At 51.6% G+C, this 18,186-nt stretch overlaps 1 protein-coding gene across 2 annotated transcripts in view; it reads right to left on the reverse strand.

The window, feature by feature from the left end:
• The window catches only part of SDK2 (sidekick cell adhesion molecule 2), a 313,739-nt gene that overhangs the window by 95,240 nt on the left and 200,313 nt on the right, over window positions 1-18,186 (reverse strand). For both annotated transcript variants that reach the window (XM_033182024.1, XM_033182023.1), the window contains exons 6-12: window positions 15,851-15,962; window positions 12,983-13,173; window positions 12,759-12,842; window positions 10,494-10,688; window positions 8,785-8,901; window positions 5,882-6,049; window positions 4,876-4,978 (exon numbers count right to left, since the gene is read on the reverse strand). In XM_033182024.1, the coding sequence (XP_033037915.1) occupies window positions 4,876-4,978; window positions 5,882-6,049; window positions 8,785-8,901; window positions 10,494-10,688; window positions 12,759-12,842; window positions 12,983-13,173; window positions 15,851-15,962 (970 nt within the window). The remainder of the gene's footprint in view (window positions 1-4,875; window positions 4,979-5,881; window positions 6,050-8,784; window positions 8,902-10,493; window positions 10,689-12,758; window positions 12,843-12,982; window positions 13,174-15,850; window positions 15,963-18,186) is intronic.

Below are 18,186 nucleotides of genomic sequence, written 5' to 3' on the forward strand. Positions count from 1 at the left end.
AGAGACGGGTTTTCACCATGTTGGCCAGGCTGGACTCTAACTCCTGACCTCAAGTGATCCACCTGCCTCAGCCTCCCAAAGTGCTGGGATTACAGGCGTGAGCCACCGCGCCTGGCCTTGGGTGAGTTTATATAACCTTGCTGGGCCTCACTTTCCTCACCTGTAATATGAGGAAACTAACACCACCCACCTCATAGCACTGCTGTAAGGATTGTGCGAGCTGATATAAAATAGAGTAGTGCCTGAACCATGGCAAGCGGTCAGTAAAAGTTTGCCATTGTTATAAATTTTAAATGATACAGTATATTTACATGAATGGTATGTAGCAATCTATTCAGCCATCTGTTTTTATTTTTTATTTTCTTTTATTCTTTTTGAGACACAGTCTCACTCGGTCACCCAGGCTGGAGTATAGTGGCATGATCTTGGCTCACTGCAACCTCCACCTCCTGGGTTCAAGTGATTCTCCTGCCTCAGCCTCCTTAGTAGCTGTGATTAAAGGCCTGTGCCACCACATCAGGCTAAGTTTTATTTTTATTTTTTTTATTTTTAGTAGAGACGGTGTTTCGCCATGTTGGCCAGGCTGGCCTCCAACTCCTGACCTCAAGTGACCCACCCGCCTCAGCCTCCCAAAGTGCTGGGATTACAGGCTTGAGCCACAATGCTTGGCCAGTCATCCTGTTTTTAAAGCTGCTTTTTGACTCAATAAAAATATCCTAAACTCTTTTTGATATGACATTTCCACACCATGATTTTTTATTGGATGCACAATGTTTCAGTACAGCTGCTTTGTAATTTAACCGATCCCATAATGTTGGACATCCAGTTTAGCTCCTTGTTTTCCAATATTATAGTTAAAGCTGTGGTCCTTATGGCAAAATGTTTATAACCGTTCCAAATCACTTCCTCAAGGACAAATTCTCAGCAGTGAAATTGTTAATTTTTAAGGCTTATACCTATTTACATATCAACAACAATAATCACCTTCAAATTCATCTCTTTATTTAGAAAGGACTTGCCAGCACTCATAGGATGGGCAGAATTTTACTTAAATGCAAATTCAGTTGCAGAGAGTAATTCCCATGTAAGAAATAGCCTATGGCAAGCAGACATTCTTTGCTTCAGAATGTGGTGCTTTAGGAAGCAGAGATCATTGCCTGTGAAGTATTTGTGCCAAAACAACTGAACGTGAATCTAATTAGCAGTTACTGCAATCAAATTAGAAATACAGGGGATAGAAAAACAGGTTAACAACACTGTGAGAAAGCAGCCAGGCAAATCCAGGATGTTGAATATTCCATAGCAGGATCAACAAACTGTGGCCTGCTGCCTGTTTGTGTAAATAAAGTTTTATTAGAACACAGACATGCCCATCTGTTTATGTAGTGCCTGTTTATATATGGCTGCTTTAGCACTATAAACAGAGTTGAGTAGTCATGACAAGACCATATGGCTCTCGTAAAGCCTAAAATGTTTACTTTTTGGTCCTTTATAGCAAAGATTGCTGACCTCTGTCTTCTAGAACCTGGTTTCTCCAACAAATCAATTATGTGAAAACAAAACGAAACAAAAAGACAAAAATAAAAAAGAAGACTTTTCAACAAATGGTGCTGAAAAACCTTGACATCCATATGCAAAAAAAAAAAAAAGAAAAGAAAAAAGAAAAAAGTCTAGACACAGATCTTACACCCTTCACAAAAATTAACTCAAATTGGATCCCAGACCTAAATGTGAAATGCAAAGCTATAAAACTCCTAGAAGATAATACAGGGGAACATCTAGATGACCTTGGGTTTGACAATGACTTCTAAAATATGACACCCAAGGCACCATCCATGAAGGAAAGAACAGATAAGCTGGATTTCATTAAATTACACATTGCTGTTCTTCGATAGACACTTTCAAGAGAATAAAAAGAGAAGCCACACACTAGAAGAAAATATTTGTAAACGATATCTCTTTTTTTTTTTTTTTTGAGACGGAGTCTCTCTCTGTCACCCAGGCTGGAGTGCAGTGGCACGATCTCCGCTCACTGCAAGCTCCGCCTCCTGGGTTCACGTCATTCTCCTGCCTCAGTCTCCCGAGTAGCTGGGACTACAGGTGCCCGCCACCACGCCTGGCTAATTTTTTTTTTTGGTCTTTTTAGTAGAGATGGGGTTTCACCGTGTTAGCCAGGATGGTCTCGATCTCCTGACCTCGTGATCCGCCTGCCTCGGCCTCCCAAAGTGTTGGGATTACAGGCGTGAACCACCGCGCCCGGCCTGTAAACGATATCTCTGATAAAGCACTGCTATCCAAAATCTACAAATAACTCTTAAAACTGAGCAATAAGAAAACAATCTGATTAAAAAATAGTCATTGACAGATGCCTCACCAAAGAAGGTACACAGAAGATTAATAAGCAAATGAAAAGATGCTGTACATCATATGTCATTAGGAAAATGCAAATGAAAACAACAATGAGATATCACAGCACAGCTATTAGAATGGTCAAGATCCGGCTGGGCGTGGTGGCTCACGCCTGTAATCCTAGCACATTGGGAGGCTGAGCTAATTTTCTTTTGTATTTTTAGTACAGACGGGGTTTCACCATGTTGGCCAGGATGGTCTCGATCTCCTGACCTTGTGATCCACCCACCTCGGCCTCCCAAAGTGCTGGGATTACAGGTATGAGTCATGGCGCCCGGCCAGAAGTGTTTTTTTTCTAGAACTGTTTTGGAGGTTTTCATGCTGGAAACCTGCACCTGCCCAGGCCCTCACCCCTGTACCTGCTCAGGTCGTCACCCCCGCACCTGGTTCTGCTCTGAGGACGTGTTACTTAGGGTTCAGTGGCACCACTTCAGTCTGATGTGGTTGTTGAGATCCTTTCTATTAGGTTGGTGCAAAAGTAATTGCAGTTTTGACCATTCCTTTCAAAGGCAAAAAGCACAGTTACGTTTGGACCCACCTAATAGTCTGCTTAGGGAACCCTGCTGTGTTTTGCAGATAGAACAGGTGTTTCAATCCTGGTGACACATTAGAATCAATTGGGGAGCTTTTTAAAACTTGCTGAGGTCTGGGTCCCATTCCATCCCCAAGACCTACCTCAAGACAGAGGGCAGAAGGGATGCCCCCGTTCCCCCAGTCTAAGGAAGACAGACTGGGGTTGGAGCTGCTGGGGTGGCCTTGGGCATAGACGTTGCCAATTTTGGGGGGGGACAAAGGGATGATTCTGCTCCCCACCCCCCATCTTGAAAAGATGGTCCTAGATGATTAATTCCGTTTAAGGTGAGGGCCCCCCTTCAGTAACCTGGAACAGGGATTTCTGACCTGTAGGTCACTGGAAGGGTCTACAGAGTGGGTCTGCAGGTTACTTGGCAAGAGGCCCCCGAAACCCATTATGTATCAGCAATTGTCTAGAGAATGAATACAATGTATGTCTTTCTCAAATATAAGTTGACACTTTTATAAATAAGTCATCTTTATAAAGATGACATTTTTATAAATAAAATCTGATTTAAAGTGTACTGAATTTCAGAATTTTCCTATTAATGAATGCTAAAAGTATAGCTACTACATAATGAATGGGCCCGAGATGCACAGCAGTATTCTATGTGGGTTCTCTCCCAGGACCTTTTTTACAGTTCGTATGTTAATTTTTTAAGAAAAATCTATTAAACCCAGAAATAAGCATATTCTGGAATCTCTGTCAACAATCTTCTAACTATTAATACATCTACGTAAATTTTTGCATTTGTGCTAGCGTCACGTGATGACTGTCTTAAGTGGTCAACACTTAATGAGGTGTTTCTCAAACTGGGGCCAACGATATGTTCTCTGAGAATCGGTGTTGGCCAAAGGCCCCGAGCTGCTTCTATCAACCTGGGCTCCCGGAGTCTTATTTGGTGTGGCGGTACAGACTGTCATAGGCCCAGTGGCCACCAGATGGCGCCCCAGGACGGAGCTGCCTCCAGCATGAGGAGGAGGAGGAGGCCATTTCTCCCAGAGCAGGAGCTCCGGCCCCTTCCAGCCTCGATGCCAGTTGCTTTGACAGTGATATTGCTCATAAAATAGAGAAGCAACACGCAAGGAATATTTATTTCTAAGGAAGCAGTTGCATTTCCCTCAGCATTCTGGAGCTCAAGGAAGAGAAGGCAGGGACGATTTCCTCCTGGTTTTAGCTTCCAAAGCCTTGGGGGTGGAGGTAGGGTTTGGTTCGGGTGCTTGGGAGAGGTCTCAGCTTTTATACCTTTCTTGGCTGCTTCCTCCCAGCCCTTTTAGTGGCTTCCACAGCGGGACTGAGTTACCTGGAGGCCAAGTCCTTTGCCAAGGTCCCGGCTTGGCCATGGCAGATGGTGGGGTGACCTGGGTTTGGATGCTCAGTTTCCCTCATGTGCTTCTCTTGCAGGATCCCCCCAGGGGTCATCTTCTGCCCCACCCCTACAGCTGATCCCATATCCGCCTGCCCAGACCCCTCTGCTGCCCATTCAGAGGCCAGAGGGCCAAAGACTTGGGGTAGGCTGGGGGACACTAGCAGTGGCGTCCAGGTCCAGAGATAGCAACTCCCTGCCATCCATGCTCACCAACCCACAAGCCTCTTCCTTTCTCTTCCCTCACCCCCTCTCCCATTCCTCTTACTTCATCTTTCTGCACCCCTTCCTCTTTACCTCCCACCTTGGAAACTGGCTTCACTCAATCCAGGGTAGCTCAGCTCCCGGGTGTTTATTTCATATCCCCTACCTCTCAGCCCTGCACTCAGCTCTGGAAATGCCACTGCCCAGGAGAAGGCATGGCTCTGCAGCTCTTACCTCCCTGGTGTGGACACTCGCCCAGCTACAAGCTATTGCCAGAGGCTCCCCCTCCCCTCTTGCCTGGAGTCAACAGCAGAGCCAGTACCTGACCGTCACTCGGGGGTCGTGGCTCACTCCGCACACCATGGAGGCCTGGGTGCCCTTGATGACACTCTGGTCCTGTGGGGGCTTGGTGATGCGGGTCCGAGCTGAAAGATACAGCAGCGACAGCATGGTGAGAAGGGGTGTGGGGGCCGTGTGGCTGGACTGTGGGTGGATGAAGGGAGACTAGGTGCCATACGAAAGTCCCCAGATGGTTAAAAAGAACAGTGAGCTCCCTGGTACTTTAATTCTTGGAAGCCACATTATAGTGGGGGCTCATTAAATTCTGCCCTCACAAACCACGTATGGGATAGAGAGACCAAGCTTTAAGGACGATCAGAACCCTATTTTCAGCATCTCAGTGGACCAGCCAGGGTAAAAATAGGGTTTTCTGATTTCCAGTCTAGTGCTTCACACGCTAGGCCCCCGGGGCTCAGCCCAGACAAGTGGTCCACAGGTATCCTGGGTGTGGATCCAGAGTTGGAAGTGGCTTGAGAAGCTCTCTTACAGCAGGGATCAGCTAACTACAGGCTGGGGGCCAAATCCGGCAGGTGGCCTTTTTGGCTAAATACACCCTTACTGGAACACAGCCACGCCCATTGGATGACGTATTGTCTGTGGCTGCTTTCTAGATAAAACGGAAGCTAGTTGAGTCGTTGTGACAGAGACCGTCTGGCCCACAAAGCTTAAAATATTTATGATCTGGCCCTTTCTTGAAAAAATTTGCCAATTTCTGCCCTAAAATGTATGAAGACAACTCTCCTATAACCTCAGTATTCTCTCAAGTCGGCCAAGCATAGCATCACTGGCAGAATCTTTCTAGTCCCTGGCCTCTGAATCACTTTGTCACTGTCCCTGTGATGAGAAGGGCCCTGACTGGGACAGGCACTGGGGGTGGAGACACTGGTGGTGTGAGCCTGTGCCCCATAGCTGTCCTGAGTCCTCAGCACCTACAGAGATGTACACACACACATACCAATGTATAAAGCCCTGTGGCTCTGCACACTCACCCCAAACGACTAGGTCTGCTGAGGCCTCGTCGACCCCCCGAGAGTTGGTGGCCAGGCAGGTGTAGGTCCCTGCATCGGAGATGTGTGTAGGGCTGATGAGAAGGCTGCCTGACTCCAGGGGCATGAAGCGAGGCAGCTGCACGGAGCCACTGGCCAAGATGCGCTCCCCTGAGGGCAAAACAGGGTGGGGGTCAGCCTATAGCCCCCAAGGGCACACCCTGCCCCTCTCCTGCTGTTCCAGAGCAGCATGGTCTCCTCGCAGGCCCTCGGCTCTGGAAATGCTGGAAGGAATGAGGACAGATGGTGGTGGGGCTGGGGTGGGGGCTGAGACCCGGAGAGCTTTCCGGCTTAGGGACAGACATGAGGGCACAGGGTCTCAGAGCAGGCAGCCTAGAGCCCAGGTCCCCTGATGCTCCTGGGCCCCCCACACCACATGCCCTTCACCAGAGAAGGGGGCACAGTTTCCTGATGATGGCGAGCAGCAGCCCAGCACAGCCCTCAGAGGCAGCTGGCACCTGGCACCTGGGTGGGGGGGCTGGGAGGGGGGCAGCTCTGACAAGGTGACGACGGGCGTCCTGCGGCAGGATGCTTCTGGAGAGAGTCACCTTCAAGGGAGTGAAGGGAAGTGACGGGAGCTGCCTGGAGTGGGGGTGGGGTAGAGAGGGACACGGTGTCCCCCAGCAGCAGCTCTGGTCAGGACAGACCTCCTTCTGCAGGGGGACTCAGGGAGCCTGGGGTCCAGCCTGGGAGAGTCCTGGCCAGAGAAAGAGGGGCAGGAAGAGAGAGTGTGAGTACACCTGCAGGACTAAGCCTGCGAATGCAGATCTTTGTGACTATGTCTATTTTAAAGAAACGCCCCTCTCTGTATGGAGGGGAATCTCCGTGCGTGCATCCGGGGGTCGCGTGTCCGTTTGTATCTGCGTGCAGGCACAGTGAACTGAGTGTGCTGGGTGGGTGTGCTTATTTCCATGTGTAAGCACGTGCCTAGCTGTGCCCCTATTTTCCCCACAAATGTTTAATGAGTGCCTACCATGTGCCAGACTCTGTTCTAGGCCCTGAGAGATGGCAGTGGACAAAACCGACGCCCCTGACTTTGCGGGGAGATGGGCCATGAGCGAGGTGAATAAGCCGATGATCGAGTGTGTGAGAAGGAGGGGAGTGGAAGAAGGGCTCGAGGGGAGGGCTGGGGGCTGGGGCAGGGTGAGTCCTTGGAGGAGGCATCCCTGAGCTGGGGCTTGCTGGTGTGAAGGAGCAACTGTGTTTGTACGTGTGTGTGCACATGTGTATGTACGTGTGTATGCATGTGTGTGTGTGCATGTGTGTGTACGCGTGTATGCATGTGTGTGTGCATGTGTGTGCGCGCATGTGTGTGTACGCGTGTATGCATGTGTGTGTGCATGTGTGTGTGCATGTGTGTACGCATGTATGCATGTGTGTGTGCATGTGTGTGTACGCGTGTATGCATGTGTGTGTGCATGTGTGTGTGCATGTGTGTGTGCATGTGTGTGTACGCATGTATGCATGTGTGTGTGCGCATGTGTGTGTACGCGTGTATGCATGTGTGTGCATGTGTGTGCGCATGTGTGTGTACGCGTGTATGCATGTGTGTGTGCATGTGTGTGTGCATGTGTGTGCGCATGTGTGTGTACGCGTGTATGCATGTGTGTGTGCATGTGTGTGCATGTGTGTGTGCGCATGTGTGTACGCATGTATGCATGTGTGTGTGCATGTGTGTGCATGTGTGTGCACGCATGTGTGTGTACGCATGTATGCATGTGTGTGCATGTGTGTGTGCATGTGTGTGCACATGTGTATGTACGCGTGTATGCATGTGTGTGCATGTGTGTACGCATGTATGCATGTGTGTGTGCATGTGTGTGCGCATGTGTGTGTACGCGTGTATGCATGTGTGTGCATGTGTGTGCACATGTGTGTATGCATGTGTGTATGCATGTGTGTGTGCATGTGTGTGTACGCGTGTATGCATGTGTGTGTGTGCACATGTGTGTGTACGCGTGTATGCATGTGTGTGTGCATGTGTGTGTGCACATGTGTGTGTATGCATGTGTGTGTGCATGGGGAGAGTTGTGAAGGTAAGTGTGCACGCACAGAGACGAAGAGGAAGTACACAGGGCAGATGGACTTACGGAGGTGGCTTGGGCTTTGCTGGCCCCGCTGTCTGGAGCCCTCTGAGCTGGGGTAGGAGACTGGCAGCAGCCACCACCAGAATGATATTCATTATCAAGCACCTGTTGTTTCCTGGGCTTCCCAGACTCCCAGGCACAATGCGAGCCCCTCATATGTACGCTATAGTGTAGTCTTCACATTACCCTGGGCTATATATATTACTGTTACCAGTTTACAGATGGGGAACCTGAGGCTCAGAGTGAGTAGCTCACCAAGGTGGCAGGTCTTGGAAGATGAAGAGCTGGACCTTGAGCCTGGCAAGGCTGGGATGTGAGGGATGATCTTTTTTTTTTTTTTTTTTTGAGATGGAGTCTTGCTCTCTATCCCAAGCTGGAGTGCAATGGCGCAATCTCGGCTCACTGCAACCTCCGCCTCCCGGGTTCAAGCAATTCTCCTATCTCAGCCCCCCGAGTAGCTGGGATTACAGGCACCTGCCACCATGCCCGACTAATTTTGGTGTTTTTAGTAGAGACGGGGTTTCACCACTTTGGGCCAGGCTGGTCTTGAATTCCTGACCTCAGGGTGATCTGCCCACCTCGGCCTCCCAAGGTACTGGAATTATAGGCATGAGCCACTACGCCCGGCCGAGAGATGCTCTCTTGGGCTATACAGTGTATGACCTTCACAAGTGTACATGGGGAACCCAACCTGGCTGGCTCCAGAGCCTAGTTCTGGCTGTCACACAGCCACACTCTCTGAAGGTCTGTCCCATCTACCTTTCTGCCATGTGATAGCTGGTCGGGGTGCCCCCGAGGTCTCACATGCTAGCACCACTGACATGCCGTCGATCACCGTGCTGTCCAGGGGACCTCTGGTGATGTTAGGGGCGATGCCTGCAAACAGAGAATTGGGACCTTTTAGCCACACCCTGGGATTGGTCCCCCAAGTCAGAGGTCCAGGGGCCTCCAAGCCCACTGAGGGCCAGGCCCTCATCCTCTGCCTCCCATGGTCAGGGGCCTCCACTAGGAAGGATGTGGGCCTCTTGATGGGGCCCCAGTGTTAGGAGGAAGCCCAGAGGGGCCATGAGGACTCCTCTATGCCACCTGCCCTGTGGAAGGACCCAGGTGACACCCGTCCCTACCCTGCTTGGATTCTCAGGCCTGCATTTGGGGGAAACTGAAGACCCCAGAAGGCAGCTCACATCCTTCCTGACAAGGTTATTGGGGTTCACAAGCCAAAAGTGAAAGGAAGGCTCTGGCTTCTTAAAAGAAAAACAGCCACAGTCAAGAGGGGCACTTGGCCACTTTCTAAGTGGCCCTGCCCCAGGAGCTCCATTCGGCTGTGGCCACTGTTTAGGGTTGGAGCAGCCTCCTGGTTCTGCGCTCCCCTTGCTTCATCCCAGCACTCAAGGAAGGAGCTCACCAGACACGGGAACAGAGCTAAGTTCACCTGCACTTGGAAGTCAGAAGCAAGACAGCAGCCCCATGGTAGCCACCTTTGGGGCACACCCAAAAGCTCTCTGCCCCACGGCTGCCCTGTCTGGGGCCTCTGTGGGTCTGGGTGATGAACACTGTGGAGCTCAAGGAGACCCCTGAACATCGCCGTGCTTCCTGAGGAGCCCACCAGTACTTTGCACTTACACAGACCTTTGAGCTTACGGGCCACTCACAGTATCATTTTTTTTTTTGAGACAGGGTCTCACTCTGTCACCCAGGCTGGAGTGCAGTGGTGCCATCTTGGCTCACTGCAACCTCTGCCTCCTGGACTGGCGTGGTCCTCCCACTTCAGCATCCCAAGTAGCTGAGAGTACAAGTGTGTGCCACCGTGCCTGGCTAATTTTTTGTATTTTTGGTAGACGAGGTTTCGCTGTGTTGCTCAGGCTGGTCTCAAACTCCTGGGCTCAAGTGATCCACCTCACTTGACCTCCCAAAGTCCTGGGATTACAGGTGTGAGCCACTGCGCCTGGCCCACAGTATCACCTTTGACTGCTAAAACAGCTCCGGGAAGCGGCCAGGGCAACTATGGCAACCCCTGACAGAGACCCCAGGGGCAGAAAGGGATTTGCAAGCAGGAGAACTAAGAGAAAAGCACCAGTTCTCTTCTTTGGAAACATGAGCAGGTCCTCTGGAACCGGGTCACTTCAGCTCCGCCTGGGAACCCAGGGGCAGTTGAAATGCCAGAGCTGGTACCCATGGTTGGTTTCATAGCTCCTTTTCTCAACAAGCCGTGAACCCAACCTGGGCCCCAGGACACTGGAGAGAACTTCTAGGGACTGGAGATTTCCTCCAGGGCTCTGGACTCGGGGCTGCAGAGGCAGCAGGGGTAACTGGCTGTGCCCCAGGCTGCTGGGCAGCAGGCAGCCTTTGGGGATCCTCTCTGCATCACAGAGCATGCTGTGCTCAAGAGCCCCCTGAGAAGACCTTGGAGGAAAGCCACGTCCTGGGAAGAGGGGCTCACGGGCAGGACAAGGGAAGGCCTGACTTACTGGTGACAGCCAGGTAGGTGGAAGTTTGCACCTCGCCGGCTACATTGCGGGCGAAGCACTGGAACATGCCGGTGTCATCGGGCACCAGGCCGCTGATCTGCAGGCCCCCGTCACTGCGCTGCCGGAAGCGGGCCAGCTTCTCCACCTCCACCACGGCCGCATCCTTGTACCAGGTGATGGAGGGCGGCGGCACACCTGTGGGCAAGACGTGGACCCACTCTCAACCTGCCTCCTGCCTCCTCTCCGCCTAGGAGGGGTGCTTGGGCGGAGGTCAGGCCTGGAAATCTGCGAGGGGGTCCCTGGTGAATCTTGGTGTCTAGAACCTTCTCAGAGGTGCCACTTTGGGTCTAGGGAGAGGAGGAAGATGCTCTTAGAGTGACAATTCTCAAAGTCTTTGGGACAGAGTAAAGATCCTGGGATCAGTTTCACATGGAAATGCTGGACTGGACAAACTAATTTATTTACTTTATTTTTTATTTCTATTTGTGTAGAGATGGGGTCTCACTAGGTTGCCCAGGTTGGTCTAGAACTCTTGGTTTCAAGCATTCCTCCCACCTCAGCCTCCCAAAGGGCTGGAATGACAGGTGTGAGCTGCTGCACCTGGCCCAATTTCTTAGTTTTTACTGCAATACTTAGCAGACACATATGTGTGCTCTGGGAACCTCCAAGTGGGGATACTTTCCCAAACACATGGCGCCCTGTGTTGAAGAGCACGTAGAGGGTCCAGTGTTCCCTGGGCGACACCTGGAAGCCCCCCATACCGGCTTTGCACGTGGAGGTGAAAGGAGGCTCCTCTCCCCACTTGCAGCCTGGCACGTTGTTTTCAGAAGTTCCCCCAGCCGGGCTGGGCGTGGTGGCTCACGCCTGTAATCCAAGCACTTTGGGAGGCTGAGGCGGGTGGATCACCTGAGCTCAGGAGTTCGAGACCAACCTGACCAACATGGTGAAACCCTGTCTCTATTAAAAATACAAAAATTAGCCTGGTGTGCTGGTGCATGCCTGTAATCCCAGCTACTCGGGAGGCTGCCTCCTTGTACCTGGGAGGCAGAAGTTGCAGTGAGCCAAGATCGTGCCACTTTGTTCCGGCGTGGGCGACAGAGCGAGACTCCGTCTCAAAACAGAAAACAAAAAGACTTCCCCCAGAAGAGCTGGCCGCACCCCATCCCAAGGAGCACCCCATGGCCCTGTCCCCACTAAGCTTACTTGCCTTCCCTTCCTAGCACCCTCCAATCCTGACAGCCTGTGATGCTGCATTTCATCCAATCCACCATGCGCTCTCTTTCCCACGTCATGTCTCCGCGATCAGGACGTGTCTTATAATCGACAGCATGTCATAATTTAATTGGCTGCCTTTTTTCTTTCTTAGTGGTCCATAAAATAATGGGGCATCTTACAACCCATGGCATTTTAGATGAGATTAAATAAGGTATCTTTATTTGTTTATCGGCTTGCCCATCTCCCTCCCGAGAACGTTACTTTCTACAGGAGCAGGGATCTGGCTGTTTGGTTTATTCTGTATCTCTCCACTCCTGAGGACACTATCGGCACATGGTAAGTCCTCAAAATATTTTTGCAGCCTGAATGGATGGATCTTTGCCTTCCCCTTGTGGAGTCTCAGAAGGGAAGTCATTACTCATCCCCTCCAGTGCAATCCTCACTCCTGCAGAGCCACATTTTGCCCCTTTGCTCAGCGTGTCCCACTGTGCACGCTCTTCTCTCTTTATCATCCCGGATTTCACCCTGGCTGCGGGCTCTTTTGGTGGAACTGAATCAGAAGGAAGGATGATGAGGAAGGGGAAAGTAGAAATTCTCCAGGAACTCTTTCAAGGGGAGTTAAATAGGAATAGCGGAGGGAGCTGGCAGAGGAGATGGAGCAAAATGGCCCAGGAAACAGGCCAAGTTTATAAGACACATCTCAGGTGAGATGCGCCTGGGTACTGCTAGTTCTGGCATTACGGTAATTTGTCATTGTCTACAGCTCTCAAATTATGGGCAATTTGGGTCTGTCACCTGTCCTGAAATTACAGTAAGTTGGGTTCATTTGTAACCCTCAAGTTATGGTACTGTAAAGGCTGATTTCCAGCCTAAGATTATGGTAATTTGGCCTGTTTGTTTCCTGGGGTGCCTGCTCAGACAGCCAGCCAGACTCTCTGCTTAGTGACATGGTCTGGAGAAGAAGCTGGAATTTAGAAATGTCCATGACAAGGACGAGAGAGGCTGCAGATCTGGGGTCTTTGTCCCCCTCCATCGGCGCCACCTCATTACCTTTGGCCCGACAGGGGATGTCCACCACTTTCTCCATCTCTGCAGTGATGTGTCTTTCTGGCTCCTTGACAAACTGAGGCGGTTCTGGAGGAGGAAGTACCGGGGGAGGGGATCAGAGCCATGCTCCCTTTGATCCAGCCACTGTGGGGGTCACCCTTAAGGAGGCCTCTCCCCGTGCTGCCCCTACCCTTCAGGGGAGCCCTAGGAGCCCCGCCCTGTCTCACCCAGCACCGAGAGGTAGGCGCCCCGGACCACAGAGGGGACGCTGCTGCTGCGCAGGACAGCCTCACACTCGTAGTAGCCAGCGTCACTGCCAGTGGGGTTGGGGATGGTGAGCCGGCGGTTGTGGTCACTGATGCCGCCTGACAGCAACGTCCCGTCCTTCTTCCAAATTATATGCAGCTTGATCAGGGGCCTGCAGAGGGCAAGAGAAGGCCAGTGTTCAGCCATGAGGACTCCCAGAGGCCTGAGAGGCAGGCCAGGGGGTGGTAAGGAGTGTGGGCTTGGGAGCCGGGCTGCCTGGGTTTGCCACCTTCTTGCCACTTTGCAGATGCAAGATCTTGGGCAAGTTCCTACTGGGCTCAGGGTCTCAGTTTCCTCTTCTGTAAAGTGCCTACCCAGGGGGTTGTAGCATCCGTGCCTACCCAGGGGGTTGTAGCCAAGGTGAATGCATTAGTGCCAGTGAAGTGCTTGGAATAGGGCCTGCTGATGGACTTAGAACTCAGGGCTTGGTGGCTCAGGCAAAGCAGGAAAGCAGCCTGGCCTGCAGCTCTTTCTTCTGGTCTTTCCTGTGTGCTGTGCCCCATCCAACCACAGATCAGTGACACGGAGGAGATGAGGATGAGGGCAAGTGACAGACAGCAACATGAAACACCCAGAGTTTGAAAAGGGGAAATAAGGGCAGACAAGACAGACAGACAGACAGACAGACAGACAGACAGAGAAACCCACCCTCCAACTGCAAGAGAAGAGCAAGGGTGTGAGTCTGGCCTGGCTTTCCACCATCACCAGCCCCTGTACCCCCAAGCCCCCAAGATTTGGTCTGTCCAGACAACTCCTGTTCAGCACCTGGTGGGTCACTGAGGATGGATCTTCCAAAGTAGGCCCCTGCTAGTGCCATGGGGGCATTCAGAGGCGCCCCGTGGAAAAGGAGTTCTGTAGCCGCATACGTCTGGGAAACAGTGGCTTGAGTGACAGTCGCTCGAGTGATGCTGGGCAGGTTCTTCATTGAGGGGCTTCTCAGGGCTTTCACTGCGCAGGTGCACCCTGGCAGCCTTGCCCATGTCCTGGGGTTTGCCCTCCAAGTCTCATGGGGAAATGTGATCCACAATGCTTGGTGTCACCCACTTGGTGATGGAGTGAGCTCTTACTCTATTAGTTCATGTGAAAGCTGGTTGTTTAAAGGAGCCTAGCTCCTCCTCCCCTCTCTCTTGTTCCCTCTCTTGCCCTAAGACACGCTGGCTCCCCTTTCTCCTTCTGCCATGATTGGAAGCTTCCTGAGGCCTCCCCAGAAGCAGATGCCTGTGCCATGCTTCTTGTGCCGCCTGCAGAGCCATGAGTCAAATAAACCTCTTTTCTTTATAAATTACTGTGTCTCAGGTATTCCTTTATAGCCAAGCAAATGGGCTAATACACCATGCTTGTGAGAAACTTGCGACTGGAGGAGGAGACTTTTAGAAATGCTGCCAAAAATAATAACAACAACAAAAAAGGCTGGACATGGTGGCTCACATCTGTAATTCCAGCACTTTGAGAGGCTGAGGCAGGAGGATCACTTGAGCCTGGGAGTTTGCGAACAGCCTGGGCAACATAGTGAGACCCTGTCTTTAAAAAAAAAATGCTGCTACAGGACACAGTGTCCCTCTCCAGGAAGCTTCAGGTCAAGGGGACCTCGGGGGGATCATCTGTGGAACCCCCCCACCCATCCCATTGGTTTAACTTCATAGTGCACTTAGGAAGGGTCAGGTCAGGCTGGGTCAGTGAGCTGCCTATGTGCATTCCATTGGGGTTGATGCTTAGATCGTTCCCATTTTACAGATGCGGAGACTGAGGCCCAGAGCACAGCAGTGAATACAGGCCTGGGGGGAGGGGGCAGTGCTTTTCAAGTCAGCTATCATCCAGCTGGGTGATGTTGGGCAGTCTGCTTGCCCTCTTTGGGCTCTGAAGTGGTGACATCTATGCCATACAGTTGTTTTGGGAGAAAGGAGGTCTTCTGGGAAGATGCTTAGCATGGCGCAGAGCATGGAAGGCACTTAGCTGCACATAATGAGGCTCAGGGTTTACATAATTGTTTCCTGTGTGGAAGAGGTGAGGGCCGCCCATGGCTGGGAAGGGCCCTGGTGGTTCCTGACCCCCAATCTGCCCTCCTACAAAGCCCATATTCTTTTTTTTCTTTTTTTTTCTTGAGACAGAGTTTTGCTCCTATTGCCTAGGCTGGAGTGCAATGGTGCAATTTCGGCTCACTGCAACCTCCGCCTCCTGGGTTCAAGCAATTCTCCTGCCTCAGCCTCCTGAGTAGCTGGGATTACAGGCATGCGCCACCATGCCCGGCTAATTTGGTATTTTTAGTAGAGACAGGGTTTCTCCATGTTGGTCAGGCTGGTCTTGAACTTCCAACCTCAGGTGATCCTCCCGCCTTGGCCTCCCAAAGTGCTGGGATTACAGGTATGAGCCATCGCACCCAAAGCCGTACTCTTAACCACCATGTGAATTGCTTCCCATGCACACTTCCCTCCTGCACACCCCTGCATGCAAGAGGGCTCTGCTTTGAGAGGCCACCTGCTCCCTCTGGGCTCCTCCAAGGGTTAGAAGTGAGTCTAACCTCCCTCCAGTACCGTATGTCCCAGGCTGACGTCCCCTTCCCTGTAACTTCCATCCAGGGCCTGGTTTTCTCTTCTTGGGCTGCAGAGAACAAGCCGGCCCTGGTTGCACACAGCAACCCTCTGACAACAGCCAGCGGGTCTCCCTGCATCCCTCCTCCTCCGTCCTGGATCTCAGGTGATGTGGCTTCTGGCTGCTCTCCCTGGAGCCCGCAGTTTGGGAGCAGCAACTGGAGTTAGAGGCGCAGGAGCGAGGGAAGAGGCACTACCCACCTGGCATTGGCCACACACTCCAAGGTAACCTCCGAGGTCCCAGCCACCACGCTGGTGTTTTTAGGCGGGATGATGATGGTGGGTGCGATAGGGTCTGCAGGCCCCCCTACATCTGGGGAGAGATCAGATGTTAGCTGGGGGCAGAGGTTGGAAATCCTAACCCTGACCGGCCTCATTAGAGGCTGATGCCCTGGGAGGCCTTTGTCCTCACCGAGTGGAGCAGGTGGTTATGGGGGCAGCCCCAGAGCAGACCTCCAGACACTGACCCCAGGGACTACCTGATCCCTCCTCTTCCTCTGTTGATGAGCCACCACACCAGGATCCAAGGAGAGACTCCGCTGACCTTGACAGCCTTCCCCACCCCTCCTGTAAAGCAGCCACACCCCCTCTCCCCACCACCACCCTGTCCTGTTCCATTCCCTTCAAATCCTTCCCTCTGCCTGGGTTGACCTTGTTGGTTTAGTTCTGCATTGTCCACTTCCTCCACCAGAATGCAAACTCTCTGTACTAGGTCAGAGTCACCCGCCCCCTCCCCCCACACACCTCCCGCCAATTCATGCCCACCCAGCACCTGTAAATGTGACCTTATTTGGATATAGGATCATGACAGGTGTAATTAGTTAAGGTGAGGGCATATTGGATCAGGGTGGACTCGAGATCCAATATGACTGGCGTCCTTGTAAGAAGAGGGAAATTGAGACACAGATGCACAGGCTGGAAGCCTCTGTGAAGACAGACGCAGAGTGGAGGGATGTGGCCACAAGCCAAGGAATGCCAAGCATTGCTGGCCACTGCTGGAAGCCAGGAAGAGGCAAGAAATGAGACTCCCCTAGAATCTTTGGAGAAGTATGGCCCTGCCGACAACTTGATTTTCAGACTTCAGGCCTCCAGAACTGTGAGAGGCTCAATTTCTGTTGTGAGCTACTCAGCTGGTAGTATTTGTTGTGCAGGCCGTAAGAGACTAAAATTCTCCCACACCAGGAATCTCATGGGTCTTTCCTGTGGACTGAGCTGTGTCCCCCCCACATTCATATGTGAAGCCTTAACCCCCAATGTTATAGCATTTGGAGGGGTCCCTTGGGAGGTGATTAGGCTTAGATGAGGCCACAAGGGCCGGGCCTCATGAGGGCCAATGAGGGTCCCAAGGAAAAAGAAAAATATTCTCTTGACATATTGTCAACTTTTGCTTAGAAAAGCATCTAATACTTTAATTCTCCCATTGAATGAAATTAAAGAGTTAAGGATGAAACTCTTAGAAAGCAGGTTTCCAGGTACTTGTTAGGTGTGAATATTTCCATATTTCAGATTCATGGCCTTGTAAGAGGAGGAAGAGGCCAGAGCTGGCTCTCTCTCCACCATGTGAGGCCACCGCTGGAAGGCAGACATCTGCAAGCTGAGAAGAGAAGCTGACCATGCTGGCTTCCCAATCTGGGACTTCCAGCCTCCAGGATGGTGGGAGCCAGAACGTCTGCTTCGTAAGCCCCCAGTTGCAGTACTTTGTCACAGCACCATGAGCTGACTCATGCAGTCTTTTTTTTTTGAAACAGAGTCTGGCTCTGTTGCCCAGGCTGGAGTGCAGTGGTGCGATCTTGGCTCACCACAACCTCTGCCTCCCAGGTTCAAGCGATTCTCCTGCCTCAGCCTCCCAAGTAGCTGGGACTACAGGCATCACCACCATGCCCGGCTAATTTTTGTATCTTTATTAGAGACAGGGTTACACTATGTTGGCCAGGCTGGTCTCAAACTCCTGATCTCAGGTGATCCAGCCGCCTCAGCCTCCCAAAGTGTTGGGATTACAGGAGTGAGCCACCACACCAGGTCATGTGGTCTTGACAACCACCACTCCTCCAGCAGGAAGAAGCATGCCTGGCACACAGTAAATGCTCAAACACGTGTGTGACGTGAACAAATGAATGGAAGTAGAGTTACCATCGTCCAACTCCCAGGGTCGATGATTGAAATGAGAAAGAACTTTCCGTAAGTGGGTTTTATTGGGGGAGAAAAAAAGAGAGAAACACTCCAAACTCTTCTAATAGAGGTGGTAGCATTTCCTTTTTTTCATTTTGAGTGTTTTTTAAAGTAGAAGGCTGGGTGTGGTGACTCATGCCTGTAATCCCAGCACTTTGGGAGGCTGAGGCAGGTGGATCACGAGGTCAGAAAACCGAGACCATACTGGCTAACACAGTGAAATCCTGTCTCTACTAAAAAATAGAAAAAATTAGCCAAGTGTGGTGGCAGGTGCCTGTAGTCCCAGCCACCTGGGAAGGCTGAGGCAGGAGAATGGCGTGAACCCGGGAGGCGGAGCTTGCAGTGAGCTGAGATCACGCCACTGTACT

The sequence above is a fragment of the Trachypithecus francoisi genome, unplaced genomic scaffold, assembly GCF_009764315.1.
Source record: "Trachypithecus francoisi isolate TF-2019V2 unplaced genomic scaffold, Tfra_2.0 Lachesis_group20, whole genome shotgun sequence".
NCBI lineage: Eukaryota > Metazoa > Chordata > Mammalia > Primates > Cercopithecidae > Trachypithecus > Trachypithecus francoisi.